Source organism: Oncorhynchus keta, chromosome 8, assembly GCF_023373465.1.
Source record: "Oncorhynchus keta strain PuntledgeMale-10-30-2019 chromosome 8, Oket_V2, whole genome shotgun sequence".
NCBI classification, from domain to species: domain Eukaryota; kingdom Metazoa; phylum Chordata; class Actinopteri; order Salmoniformes; family Salmonidae; genus Oncorhynchus; species Oncorhynchus keta.
In genome coordinates this window covers 46,314,301-46,329,088 of record NC_068428.1, presented here as the reverse complement: position 1 = coordinate 46,329,088, position 14,788 = coordinate 46,314,301, and the positions used below count along the sequence as shown (strand labels likewise).

Sequence of the window (14,788 nt, the reverse complement as noted above, 5' to 3'; positions counted from 1 at the left end):
CACCCTGTGTGTGTGTGTGTGTGTGTGTGTGTGTGTGTGTGTGTGTGTGTGTGTGTGTGTGTGTGTGTGTGTGTGTGTGTGTGTGTGTGTGTGTGTGTGTGTGTGTGTGTGTGTTGCAGCCGTGTTCTTTACAATAAACCCAATTATGAGAAGAGACAATCACATTGACCATGATGTTATTGCAGTGAACATTGATATTTCAGATCCTGTATGACTGTTGGGGAATGAGGGGTAGAGGGAGCAGGGAAATGTGGGTGCTTCCCAAATGGGACCCTATTCCCTATATAGTACACTACTTTTGACCAGGGTCTATGGTGCTCTGGTCAAAAGTAGTGCACTATATAGGGAATAGGGTGCCATTTGGGACACATCCTAGGTTTCAAATATGACAGTACTGTTATTATAACACAAACCAATTGTATCTAATCTTAAAAAATAAAACCAATTGCTGCGGTCAGAAAATTAATTTACAATTTACAAGTTCTATACACAATTTAAACAACTGCATAAATCAATGCGAAAAACAAACGAGCATCCTAATTATTGACGGGACTCAAGTTTAAATGGTTTGACTCCAAGTAACCCTGATTCTATTGAGACCAGAACCTAATCATTTCAAATAATTAAAATCAACATATGTACAGTGATTATTACACTAGTTATTCACATAGAGAGACAAAAAACAGCATATGGAAATAAGTATTTTTTTATACTCTTATAGTTGCTGGCGTGTCATGATCCTTAGAATGGACCTTCCAGCTCAAGTCACTTGGGGCAGTTTTTGCGGGTTGACCCGGCGGCCATTTTGAGTGTACCCATGACCAATTCTATTTCTATGATTCATACTTTAAATCTGTATCCACATTGACCTCTACTTTAGATCGGTATCCACATTGACCTCTACTTTAGAATCTGTTGACCTCTACGTTAAATCTGTATCCACATTGACCTCTACTTTAGATCGGTATCCACATTGACCTCTACTTTAGAATCTGTATCCACATTGACCTCTACGTTAAATCTGTATCCACATTGACCTCTACTTTAGATCGGTATCCACATTGACCTCTACTTTAGAATCTGTATCCACATTGACCTCTACGTTAAATCTGTATCCACATTGACCTCTACTTTAGAATCTGTTGACCTCTACGTTAAATCTGTATCCACATTGACCTCTACTTTAGAATCTGTTGACCTCTACGTTAAATCTGTATCCACATTGACCTCTACTTTAGAATCTGTTGACCTCTACGTTAAATCTGTATCCACATGGACCTCTTGAAGAACAGATGTCAACAGCCTCCTTAACCTGTCTGTTTTGAGGCTACGTAACCGCCGACAACAGGTTGGTGATGTCTTCCATGTGGAAGTAGGATTCCACCGTGGTTTATCATTTCAACTGAACGGTGGTCTTCAGACGCATTAAAACACATTAACATGTTTGTTTTTGTTGAGTGTCGTCATTTTGTCCTGATTGGGACCGCCAAATGTCAATCCACTCTCACATGACAGCACAGGGGGAAGGTGGTGTTCATTGGTGGACTGTGCATTGGGCTATTGTGGCAAGTGCCAGATGGGCTTGTCCACCTTCAGCTAAATCTAAATAGGTGTTTTTGCACTAATAACGATGGCGTCAAGGGGGAGAACAGACCAATGCGGGAGCCTCAAGGAACAAAATGGGCTGCTGTGTTAGAAATTCCAGGGCCGATTTCTGGTCCCAGTTCGTGCCTTGTGGTCCCATTCCGCCCCTGATGGTCCCAGTCCGCCCCTGGTGGTCCGATTCCGCCCCTAGTTGTTCCAGTCCACCCCTAGTTGTTCCAGTCCACCCCTAGTGGTCCCAGTCCACCCCTAGTGGTCCCGGTCCACCCCTAGTTGTCCCAGTCCACCCCTAGTTGTCCCAGTCCGCCCCTAATTGTCCCAGTCCACCCCTAGTGGTCCCAGTCCACCCCTAGTGGTCCCGGTCCATCCCTAGTGGTCCCGGTCCACCCCTAGTTGTCCCGGTCCACCCCTAGTTGTCCCGGTCCACCCCTAGTGGTCCCGGTCCACCCCTAGTTGTCCCAGTCCACCCCTAGTTGTCCCAGTCCGCCCCTAGTTGTCCCGGCCCACCCCTAGTGGTCCCGGTCCACCCCTAGTGGTCCCGGTCCGCCCCTAGTTGTTCCAGTCCACCCCTAGTTGTCCCAGTCCGCCCCTAATTGTCCCGGTCCACCCCTAGTGGTCCCGGTCCACCCCTAGTGGTCCCGGTCCACCCCTAGTTGTCCCAGTCCACCCCTAGTTGTTCCAGTCCACCCCTAGTTGTCCCGGTCCACCCCTAGTTGTTCCAGTCCACCCCTAGTTGTCCCAGTCCGCCCCTAGTGGTCCCAGTCCACCCCTAGTGGTCCCTGTCCACCCCTAGTGGTCCCTGTCCACCCCTAGTGGTCCCTGTCCACCCCTAGTGGTCCCGGTCCACCCCTAGTTGTCCCAGTCCACCCCTAGTTGTTCCAGTCCACCCCTAGTTGTTCCAGTCCACCCCTAGTTGTCCCATTCCACCACTAGTTGTTCCATTCCACCCCTAGTGGTCCCAGTCCACCCCTAGTGGTTCCAGTCCACCCCTAGTGGTCCCAGTCCATCCCTAGTTGTCCCAGTCCACCCCTAGTTGTCCCAGTCCACCCCTAGTTGTCCCAGTCCACCCCTAGTTGTCCCAGTCCACCCCTAGTTGTCCCAGTCCACCCCTAGTTGTCCCAGTCCATCCCTAGTTGTCCCAGTCCGCCCCTAGTTGTCCCAGTCCGCCCCTAGTGGTCCCAGTCCACCCCTAGTTGTCCCAGTCCACCCCTAGTTGTCCCAGTCCACCCTTAGTTGTCCCAGTCCACCCCTAGTTGTCCCAGTTCACCCCTAGTTGTCCCAGTCCACCCCTAGTGGTCCCAGTCCACCCCTAGTTGTCCCAGTCCATCCCTAGTTGTCCCAGTCCGCCCCTAGTTGTTCCAGTCCATCCCTAGGGGTCCCAGTCCATCCCTAGTTGTCCCAGTCCACCCCTAGGGTCCCAGTCCACCCCTAGTTGTTCCAGTCCACCCCTAGTTGTTCCAGTCCACCCCTAGTGGTCCCAGTCCTCCCCTAGTGGTCCCAGTCCACCCCTAGTTGTCCCAGTCCGCCCCTAGTTGTCCCGGTCCACCCCTAGTGGTCCCGGTCCACCCCTAGTGGTCCCGGTCCGCCCCTAGTTGTTCCAGTCCGCCCCTAGTTGTCCCAGTCCGCCCCTAGTTGTCCCAGTCCACCCCTAGTGGTCCCGGTCCACCCCTAGTGGTCCCGGTCCACCCCTAGTTGTCCCAGTCCACCCCTAGTTGTTCCAGTCCACCCCTAGTTGTCCCGGTCCACCCCTAGTTGTTCCAGTCCACCCCTAGTTGTCCCAGTCCGCCCCTAGTTGTCCCAGTCCACCCCTAGTGGTCCCAGTCCACCCCTAGTGGTCCCAGTCCACCCCTAGTTGTTCCAGTCCACCCCTAGTTGTCCCATTCCACCACTAGTTGTTCCATTCCACCCCTAGTGGTCCCAGTCCACCCCTAGTGGTCCCAGTCCACCCCTAGTGGTCCCAGTCCATCCCTAGTTGTCCCAGTCCACCCCTAGTTGTCCCAGTCCACCCCTAGTTGTCCCAGTCCACCCCTAGTTGTCCCAGTCCATCCCTAGTTGTCCCAGTCCACCCCTAGTTGTCCCAGTCCGCCCCTAGTGGTCCCAGTCCATCCCTAGTTGTCCCAGTCCACCCCTAGTTGTCCCAGTCCACCCTTAGTTGTCCCAGTCCACCCCTAGTTGTCCCAGTCCACCCCTAGTTGTCCCAGTCCACCCCTAGTGGTCCCAGTCCACCCCTAGTTGTTCCAGTCCATCCCTAGGGGTCCCAGTCCATCCCTAGTTGTCCCAGTCCACCCCTAGGGGTCCCAGTCCACCCCTAGTTGTTCCAGTCCACCCCTAGTTGTTCCAGTCCACCCCTAGTGGTCCCAGTCCTCCCCTAGTGGTCCCAGTCCGCCCCTAGTTGTCCCAGTCCACCCCTAGAAGTTCCAGTCCACCCCTAGTTGTTCCAGTCCATCCCTAGTTGTTCCAGTCCATCCCTAGTTGTCCCAGTCCACCCCTGGTGGTCCCAGTCCACCCCTAGTTGTCCCAGTCCGCCCCTAGTGGTCCCAGTCCACCCCTAGTTATTCCAGTCCACCCCTAGTGGTCCCAGTCCATCCCTAGGGGTCCCAGTCCATCCCTAGTTGTCCCAGTCCACCCCTAGGGGTCCCAGTCCACCCCTAGTTGTTCCAGTCCACCCCTAGTTGTTCCAGTCCACCCCTAGTTGTCCCAGTCCTCCCCTAGTGGTCCCAGTCCGCCCCTAGTTGTCCCAGTCCACCCCTAGTTGTCCCAGTCCACCCCTAGTTGTTCCAGTCCACCCCTAGTTGTTCCAGTCCATCCCTAGTTGTTCCAGTCCACCCCTAGTGTTCCCAGTCCGCCCCTAGTGGTCCCAGTCCACCCCTAGTTGTTCCAGTCCACCCCTAGTATTCCCAGTCCACCCCTAGCTGTTCCAGTCCACCCCTAGTTGTTCCAGTCCACCCATAGTTGTTCCAGTCCATCCCTAGTTGTCCCAGTCCATCCCTAGTTGTCCCAGTCCGCCCCCAGTTGTCCCAGTCCACCCCTAGTGGTCCCAGTCCACCCCTAGTGGTCCCAGTCCATCCCTAGTTGTCCCAGTCCACCCCTAGTTGTCCCAGTCCACCCCTAGTGGTCCCAGTCCATCCCTAGTTGTCCCAGTCCACCCCTAGTTGTCCCAGTCCACCCCTAGTGGTCCCAGTCCACCCCTAGCTGTTCCAGTCCACCCCTAGTTGTCCCAGTCTACCCCTAGTTGTCCCAGTCCATCCCTAGTTGTCCCAGTCCACCCCTAGTTGTTCCAGTCCACCCCTAGTGGTCCCAGTCCACCCCTAGCTGTTCCAGTCCACCCCTAGTTGTTCCAGTCCACCCATAGTTGTTCCAGTCCATCCCTAGTTGTCCCAGTCCATCCCTAGTTGTCCCAGTCCGCCCCTAGTGGTCCCAGTCCACCCCTAGTGGTCCCAGTCCACCCCTAGTGGTCCCAGTCCATCCCTAGTTGTCCCAGTCCACCCCTAGTTGTCCCCGTCCACCCCCAATTTATCCCAGTCTACCCCTAGTTGTCCCAGTCCATCCCTAGTTGTCCCAGTCCGCCCCTAGTTGTCCCAGTCCGCCCCTAGTGGTCCCAGTCCACCCCTAGTTGTCCCAGTCCACCCCTAGTTGTCCCAGTCCACCCCTAGTTGTCCCAGTCCACCCCTAGTGGTCCCAGTCCACCCCTAGTTGTCCCAGTCCATCCCTAGTTGTCCCAGTCCGCCCCTAGTTGTTCCAGTCCATCCCTAGGGGTCCCAGTCCATCCCTAGTTGTCCCAGTCCACCCCTAGGGGTCCCAGTCCACCCCCAGTTGTCCCAGTCCATCCCTAGGGGTCCCAGTCCACCCCTAGTTGTCCCAGTCCATCCCTAGTTGTCCCAGTCCACCCCTAGTTGTCCCAGTCCATCCCTAGTTGTCCCAGTCCACCCCTAGTGATCCCAGTCCACCCCTAGGGGTGTTCGTACCAGTAATTGTTCCCATCCACATTGCTCACTGTCTCTTTCCCGTTTGAACAGCTCGTACAAAAGCAGTGATGGATTGGAAAAGCTTTCTTTAGTTTCTGAGAGAATTGCAACATCCCCAGTTGTTGAAGGTCATTGAGTAAAGAAGTGATATGAAGTCAGTCAAGGCCCAGGTCCATCCCAAAGCCATGAAGCACAGAGACGGTGTATATCATGTTTTTGATCGGCATCGACAAAAGCATGAGACTGGGGATGTATGTCCCAAATAGCACCCTATTCCCTATATAGTGCACTACTTTAGACCAGAGCCCTATTCCCTCTTCCTCTTTAGGGGGCCCTGGTCCCTCTTCATCTTTCGGTGGTGGTGGTGGTTCCCTAGGGGGGTGGTGGTGGTGGTGAGAGGATGGTCTTCCTCTAGGAGGGTGGTGGTGGTGTCTTCATCTTGGGGTGGTGGTGGTGGTGTCTTCCTCTAGGGGGGGTGGTGGTGGTGTCTTCATCTTGGGGTGGTGGTGTCTTCCTCTAGGGGGGTGGTGGTGGTGTCTTCCTCTAGGGGGGGTGGTGGTGGTGTCTTCCTCTAGGGGGGGTGGTGGTGGTGTCTTCCTCTAGGGGGGTGGTGGTGGTGTCTTCATCTTGGGGTGGTGGTGGTGGTGTCTTCCTCTAGGGGGGGTGGTGGTGGTGTCTTCATCTTGGGGTGGTGGTGGTGGTGTCTTCCTCTAGGGGGGGTGGTGGTGGTGTCTTCATCTTGGGGTGGTGGTGGTGGTGTCTTCCTCTAGGGGGGTGGTGGTGGTGTCTTCATCTTGGGGTGGTGGTGTCTTCCTCTAGGGGGGTGGTGGTGGTGGTGTCTTCTTCATCTTGGGGTGGTGGTGGTGGTGTGTCTTCCTCTAGGGGGTGGTGGTGGTGTCTTCATCTTGGGGTGGTGGTGGTGGTGTCTTCCTCTAGGGGGGTGGTGGTGGTGTCTTCATCTTGGGGTGGTGGTGTCTTCCTCTAGGGGGGTGGTGGTGGTGTCTTCCTCTAGGGGGGGTGGTGGTGGTGTCTTCCTCTAGGGGGGGTGGTGGTGGTGTCTTCCTCTAGGGGGTGGTGGTGGTGTCTTCCTCTAGGGGTGGTGGTGGGGGTGGTGGTGTCTTCCTCTAGGGGGTGGTGGTGTGTCTTCCTCTTCCTCTAGGGGTGGTGGTGGTGTCTTCCTCTAGGGGGGTGGTGTCTTCCTCTAGGGGTGGTGGTGTTGTCTTCCTCTAGGGGTGGTGGTTGTGTCTTCCTCTAGGGGGGGTGGTGGTGGTGGTGTCTTCCTCGAGGGGGTGGTGTCTTCCTCTAGGGGGTGGTGGTGTTGTCTTCCTATAGGGGGGTGGTGTCTTCCTCTAGGGGGGGTGGTGGTGGTGGTGTCTTCCTCTAGGGGGTGGTGTCTTCCTCTAGGGGTGGTGGTGGTGTTGTCTTCCTCTCTAGGGGTGGTGTCTTCCTCTAGGGGTGGTGGTGGTGTTGTCTTCCTCTAGGTGGGGGTGGTGTCTTCTTCTAGGGGGTGGTGTCTTCCTCTAGGGGGGTGTGTCTTCCTCTAGGGGGGTGGTGTCTTCCTCTAGGGGGGTGGTGGTATGTTGTCTTCCTCTAGGGGGGTGGTGTCTTCCTCTAGGGGGGTGGTGTCTTCCTCTAGGGGGGGTGGTGTCTTCCTCTAGGGGGGGTGGTGTTTTCCTCTAGGGGGGTGGTGGTGTCTTCCTCTAGGGAGGGTGGGGGTGGTGTCTTCCTCTAGGGAGGGTGGGGGTGGTGGTGTATTCCTCTAGGGGGGTGGTGGTGGTGTCTTCCTCTAGGGGTGTGGTGTCTTCCTCTAGGGGGGTGGTGTCTTCCTCTAGGGGGTGGTGTCTTCCTCTAGGGGGTGGTGTCTTCCTCTAGGGGGGTGGTGGTGTCTTCCTCTAGGGAGGGTGGGGGTGGTGTATTCCTCTAGGGGGGTGGTGGTGGTGGTGTCTTCCTCTAGGGGGGTGGTGTCTTCCTCTAGGGGGTGGTGTCTTCCTCTAGGGGGTTGGTGTCTTCCTCTAGGGGGGTGGTGTCTTCCTCTATGTGGGTGGTGTCTTCCTCTAGGGGGGGGGGGGTGGTGTCTTCCTCTAGGGGGTGGTGTCTTCCTCTAGGGGGTGGTGTCTTCCTCTAGGGGGTGGTGTCTTCCTCTAGGGGGGTGGTGGTGGTGTCTTCCTCTAGGGGGTGGTGGTGGTGTCTTCCTCTAGGGGGGTGGTTCCTCTAGGGGGTGGTGTCTTCCTCTAGGGGGGTGGTGTCTTCCTCTAGGGGGGGGTGTCTTCCTCTAGGGGGTGTCTTCCTCTAGGGGGGGTGGGGGTGGTGTCTTCCTCTAGGGGGGTGGTGTCTTCCTCTAGGGGGGTGGTGTCTTCCTCTAGGGGGTTCAGAGCTGCATCCTTAGACTGCTGTCCGGAACTGAACTCTGCCAGGCTGGGAGGGGGAGGGGAGGGGGGGGCGAGTGGGAGAGAGGTGAGTGGGAGAGGGGTGAGAGATAGAGAGAGAGAGGGAGGGAAGGAAGGAGGAAGGAGCGAGTGGGAGAGAGAGAGGGGTGAGAGATAGAGGGAACGGAAAAAGCGAGGTGGGGGTTCATACGAGTAAGCCAGAATATACATGATACATTGGGGAAAAAAGGTTGCAGTGAACAAAGATGTTGAAAGAAGGAGAGAATAAATGTGAAAATAAAAGAGAGTGCATTTGAGCGATGGAATGACAATGACAAAAGGGGAGGAGAGGAGAAGTGACAAGGAAGTGGATAGGAAGAGTAGAGGAGCAGGAGAGGAGAGGAGAGGGGAGAGGAGAGGAGAGGAGAGGAGAGGAGAGGAGAGGAGAGGAGAGGAGAATGAGAGGAGAGAGAGGGAGAGAGAGAGGAGAGGAGAGAGGAGAGGAGAGGAGAGGAGAGGGAGAGGAGAGGAGAGGAGAGAGGAGAGGAGAGGAGAGGAGGGGAGAGGAGAAAGGAGGGGAGAGGAGAAAGGAGGGGAGAGGAGAGGACAGGGGAGGAGGAAGGGAGAGGAGGAGTGGAGATGAAAGGAGACAAAGGTAGAGAGTGCTGTCTGTAGAGGTTCACTGCCTGTCTGGACACACAGAAAAGATAGGGAATCACAACAGTTTGAGTCCAACTGATATAGACACACACACAGAAACAGACAGACACACACACAGAAACAGACAGACAGAGAGAAGGAGGGGACAGAAACAGACAGACAGACAGACAGACAGACAGACAGAGATGAAAGACAGACAACAGACAGACAGACTGTCTGACAGACAGCCTGTCTGGACAGACAGAAAGATAGGAATCAGAGACAGTTTGACCAACTGAGATAGACAGACACACAGACAGACAGACAGACAGACAGACAGACAGACAGACAGACAGACAGACAGACAGACAGACAGACAGACAGACAGACAGACAGACAGACAGACAGACAGACAGACAGACAGACAGACAGACAGACAGACAGACAGACAGACAGACAGACAGACAGACAGACAGACAGACAGACAAAATCAAAACACTACTAATGAGCTCACCTCACTTACCAGTGTCCATCTCTTCTACCTCCATGTTGCTGCATGTCGGGTTGAAGAGACAAAACACACCTTATAGATGAAACCATCACACACACACACACACACACACACACACACACACACACACACACACACACACACACACACACACACACACACACACCACACACACACACACACACACACACACACACTCATGCAAACACATGCAACACACACACACACACACACACACACACACACACACACACACACACACACACACACACACACACACACACACACACACACACACACACACACACACGTATTCAGGGCTAGTTCGTTTTAAGGCTAGTTAGCATGTACAGGGCTAGTTAGTTGCCTCCTACCTACACAAATTACTCATCATACAGAATACATTTGCAAGACTAGCCACATCTAATTACCTGACTCCATCTGCACCTTTGGTCCCATACTCCCTCAATAACTTCAAGAGAAGACTGGAGGTCAGCCTGATGAAGCAAACTACTCACTAATCTCCATGGAGACTGGAGGTCAGCTTGATGAACCAAACTTCTCAGTAATCTCCATGGAGACTGGAGGTCAGCCTGATGAACCAAACTACTCAGTAATCTCCATGGAGACTGAAGGTCAGCCTGATGAACCAAACTACGCAGTAATCTCCTTCATGAACCAAACTACTCAGTAATCTCCTTCATGAAGACTGGAGGTCAGCCTGATGAACCATGAAGACTGGAGGTCAGCCTGATGAACCATGAAGACTGGAGGTCAGCCTGATGAACCAAACTACTCAGTAATCTCTTCCATGAAGACTGGAGGTCAGCCTGATGAACCATGAAGACTGGAGGTCAGCCTGATGAACCATGAAGACTGGAGGTCAGCCTGATGAACCAAACTACTCAGTAATCTCCTCTATGAAGACTAGGGGTCAGCCTGATGAACCAAACTACTCAGTAATCTCCTCCATGAAGACTAGGGGTCAGCCTGATGAACCAAACTACTCAGTAATCTCCTCCATGAAGACTAGGGGTCAGCCTGATGAACCAAACTACTCAGTAATCTCCTCCATGAAGACTGGAGGTCAGCCTGATGAACCAAACTACTCAGTAATCTCCTCCATGAAGACTAGGGGTCAGCCTGATGAACCAAACTACTCAGTAATCTCCTCCATGAAGACTAGGGGTCAGCCTGATGAACCAAACTACTCAGTAATCTCCTCCATGAAGACTAGGGGTCAGCCTGATGAACCAAACTACTCAGTAATCTCCTCCATGAAGACTGGGGGTCAGCCTGATGAACCAAACTACTCAGTAATCTCCTCCATGAAGACTGGGGGTCAGCCTGATGAACCAAACTACTCAGTAATCTCCTCCATGAAGACTGGGGTCAGCCTGATGAACCAAACTACTCAGTAATCTCCTCTATGAAGACTGGGGGTCAGCCTGATGAACCAAACTACTCAGTAATCTCCTCCATGAAGACTGGAGGTCAGCCTGATGAACCAAACTACTCAGTAATCTCCTCCATGAAGACTAGGGGTCAGCCTGATGAACCAAACTACTCAGTAATCTCCATGGAGACTGGGGGTCAGCCTGATGAACCAAACTACTCAGTAATCTCCTCCATGAAGACTGGGGGTCAGCCTGATGAACCAAACTACTCAGTAATCTCCTCCATGAAGACTGGAGGTCAGCCTGATGAACCAAACTACCCAGTAATCTCCTCCATGAAGACCGGAGGTCAGCCTGATGAACCAAACTACTCAGTAATCTCCATGAAGACTGGGGGTCAGCCTGATGAACCAAACTACTCAGTAATCTCCTTCATGAAGACTGGGGGTCAGCCTGATGAACCAAACTACTCAGTAATCTCCTCCATGAAGACTGGGGGTCAGTCTGATGAACCAAACTACTCAGTAATCTCCTTCATGAAGACTGAGGGTCAGCCTGATGAACCAAACTACTCAGTAATCTCCTCCATGAAGACTGGGGGTGAGCCTGATGAAGCAAACTACTCAGTAATCTCCATGAAGACTGGGGGTCAGCCTGATGAACCAAACTACTCAGTAATCTCCTTCATGAAGACTGGGGGTCAGCCTGATGAACCAAACTACTCAGTAATCTCCTCCATGAAGACTGGGGGTCAGTCTGATGAACCAAACTACTCAGTAATCTCCTTCATGAAGACTGAGGGTCAGCCTGATGAACCAAACTACTCAGTAATCTCCTTCATGAAGACTGGGGGTCAGCCTGATGAACCAAACTACTCAGTAATCTCCTTCATGAAGACTGAGGGTCAGCCTGATGAACCAAACTACTCAGTAATCTCTTCCATGAAGACTGGGGGTCAGCTTGATGAACCAAACTACTCAGTAATCTCTTCCATGAAGACTGGTGGTCAGCTTGATGTACCAAACTACTCAGTAATCTCCTTTTGGGGTTGATGAACCAAACTACTCAGTAATCTAATCCTTCATGAAGACTGGGGGTCAGCCTGATGAACCAAACTACTGTTTTCCATGAAGACTGGGGGTAATTGATGAACCAAATATAGTAATCTTCTGTGAAGACTGGGGTCAGTCTGATGAACCAAACTACTCAGTAAGTCCTCCATGAGGACTGGGGTGAGCCTGATGAACCAAACTACTCAGTATGTTTTGAAGACTGGGGTTAGCCTGATGAACCAAACTACTCAGTTTCTTTTGAAGACTTTGATCCAAACTTCAGTTTCTCCTTTGAAGACTAATAAATAAACAATAGTTTAAAGACTGTAAACAAAACAAATAGTTGTTTTTTCTCAAAATTACTCATCAATTAATTTATAATAATTGATCATTAATTTATCTGTTTTAACAAAGCTTTTTAATTGTTGTATATTGTATATAGTTTCTTTGTGGTGGGGTTTTCATATAAGTCCTTGGGCTCCGAACCGTCATTATGTTTTAATTTGTTTTTATCTGTTATGTTTGTTTTGTTTTGTTTGTTTTCTTTGGTGCAAATAAATAAATCAATAGTTTAAAGACTAGTTAGCAGGATCAGGGCTAGTTAGTTTTAAGGTTGGTTAGCAGGGTCAGGGTTAGTTAGTTTAAAGACTAGTTTGCAGGGCCAGGGCTAGTTAGTTTAAAGACTAGTTAGCAGGATCAGGGCTAGTTAGTTTTAAGGTTAGTTAGCAGGGTCAGGGCTAGTTAGTTTTAAGGTTAGTTAGCAGGGTCAGGGTTAGTTAGTTTAAAGACTAGTTAGCAGGGTCAGGGCTAGTTAGTTTTAAGGTTAGTTAGCAGGGTCAGGGTTAGTTAGTTTAAAGACTAGTTAGCAGGGTCAGGGCTAGTTAGTTTTAAGGTTAGTTAGCAGGTTCAGGGCTAGTTAGTTTAAAGACTAGTTAGCAGGGTCAGGGCTAGTTAGTTTTAAGCCCAACAACAGGGTCAGGGCCAGTGGCATGTATTCATGGATGCCAAGGGAAGCCAGGCTTCCCCAATTTTTTTTAACCAAACCCCCACCCCCAAAAAAAAATACAAAAAATAATTTATATTTTGCGTGTCATAATTTTCCTTCGATTCGCAAGAGGTTGAATTTATCTCAACGGAGAAAGCATCTGAGCGAAACAGCCCCCCTCTGTCTGTGTACATGTAGCCCATCTATCTGATGCTATCTGGTTAAAACGTTTATGACATCGTTGCCGCCGTAGCTGTCACGGTTTTCATGTGGTGAAGGAGAGTCGGACCAAACTGCAGCGTGTAGATTGCGATCCATGTTTAATCAAATTAACGTAAACACGAATCAACACAAACACTACAAAACAATAAGCGAAACGAAAACCGAAAACAGCCTATACTTGTGTCAACTAACACAGCACAAGGCCAATCAAGACACTCAGGACAATCACCCACAACACAACCAAAGAATATGGCTGCCTAAATATGGTTCCCAATCAGAGACAACACCTGCCTCTGATTGACAAAACACCTGCCTCTGATTGGCTACAATCCCAATACATACACACCACATACAAAAACCCAGACAGGCCTGACCAAATACATGAAGATAAAAAACTTCGACCAGGCGTGACAGTAACACCCCACTATAAAATAATAGCCAATCAGCATTGAGCAATCCCAGCTGTATTGGTACACACACACAAATAAACAAGTGTCCCAGTTTGTTTGGCTTCACACCCAGCGCCACCAATCACAGCTGGCCTGACCAAATACATGAAGATAAAAAATGTCAAAATTTTTATTTTTATTCATCCAGGGCCTCCGTGACAGTAGTCCCTTTGGACTTGTGGTTTTAAATGTAGGGCCAATGATTATAATAGCAAACACCATGTGGCTTCCCCTTGATGAAAAAATATGTATAAAATAATAGCCAATCAGCATTGAGGACTAAACTTTCACTTGTCATCGCGAGCATCACTGAAAAGGTGATTGAAGTCCATTGGGAATAGTGTAGGCAGCACCTGTTTTCTCTGCGACTTGAGGTAACTCTCTGTGGTTCTAAATCAATAGTTTAGATGATGGTGCTGGAATAGTGGAGGCAGCACCTGTTTTCTCTGCGACTTGAGGTAACTCTCTGTGGTTCTAAATCAATAGTTTAGTATTGGGAAACATGTGGGAAACATTAACCTGTTTGACCCAGGCTGTAGGTTATGTAATGGTCTGTGTCATGCAATATGCTCTGGGGACTTCACCGGATAAATGTTGCTCTCCGGTTTTGTGATGAAACAACGTGTGTCCTGTAGCTCAGTTGGTAGAGCATGGCGCTTGTAACGCCAGGGTAGTGGGTTCGATTCCCGGGACCACCCATACGTAGAATGTATGCACACATGACTGTAAGTCGCTTTGGATAAAAGCGTCCGCTAAATGGCATATATTATTATTTATTATAAAGTTGTGATTGGATTTATTCTGCCACTGTGTCTTCTTATTTACATTTACATTACACTTAAGTCATTTAGCAGACGCTCTTATCCAGAGCGACTTACAAATTGTCTCAGCCTTTAGGTCTACAGTATATATCACTGTGTCTTCTTATTGACTCAGCCTTTAGGTCTATATGTGTCTTCTTATTGACTCAGCCTTTAGGTCTATATGTGTCTTCTTATTGACTCAGCCTTTAGGTCTATATGTGTCTTCTTATTGACTCAGCCTTTAGGTCTATATATCACTGTCTTCTTATTGTCTCTGACTTTAGTCCTACAGTATATATCACTGTCTTCTTAGTATATGCCTTTAGGCCTCTATATCTGTGTCTTCTTATTGTCTCTGCCTTTAGGTCTACAGTATATATCACTGTGTCTTCTTATTGTCTCTGCCTTTAGGCCTCTATATCACTGTGTCTTCTTATTGTCTCAGCCTTTAGGTCTATATATCACTGTGTCTTCTTATTGTCTCAGCCTTTAGGCCTCTATATCACTGTGTCTTCTTATTGTCTCTGCCTTTAGTCTATATCACTGTATTCTTATTGTCTCAGCCTTTAGGCCTACAGTATATATCACTGTGTCTTCTTATTGTCTCTTATTGTCTCAGCCTTTAGGCCTATATCACTGTCTTCTTAGTATATATCACTGTGTCTTCTTATTGTCTCAGCCTTTAGGCCTACAGTATATATCACTGTGTCTTCTTATTGTCTCTGCCTTTAGGCCTCTATATCACTGTGTCTTCTTATTGTCTCAGCCTTTAGGCCTCTATATCACTGTGTCTTCTT

The 14,788-nt window shown here is 50.4% G+C and overlaps 1 protein-coding gene across 1 annotated transcript in view; it reads right to left on the bottom strand.

The window, feature by feature from the left end:
* Positions 1 to 9,087: 9,087 nt before the first annotated feature.
* The window catches only part of si:dkey-71h2.2 (low density lipoprotein receptor adapter protein 1), a 162,919-nt gene continuing 157,218 nt past the window's right edge, over positions 9,088 to 14,788 (bottom strand). Inside the window, exon 9 of the mRNA XM_052523345.1 lies at positions 9,088 to 9,124. Within this exon, the coding sequence (XP_052379305.1) occupies positions 9,088 to 9,124 (37 nt within the window). The remainder of the gene's footprint in view (positions 9,125 to 14,788) is intronic.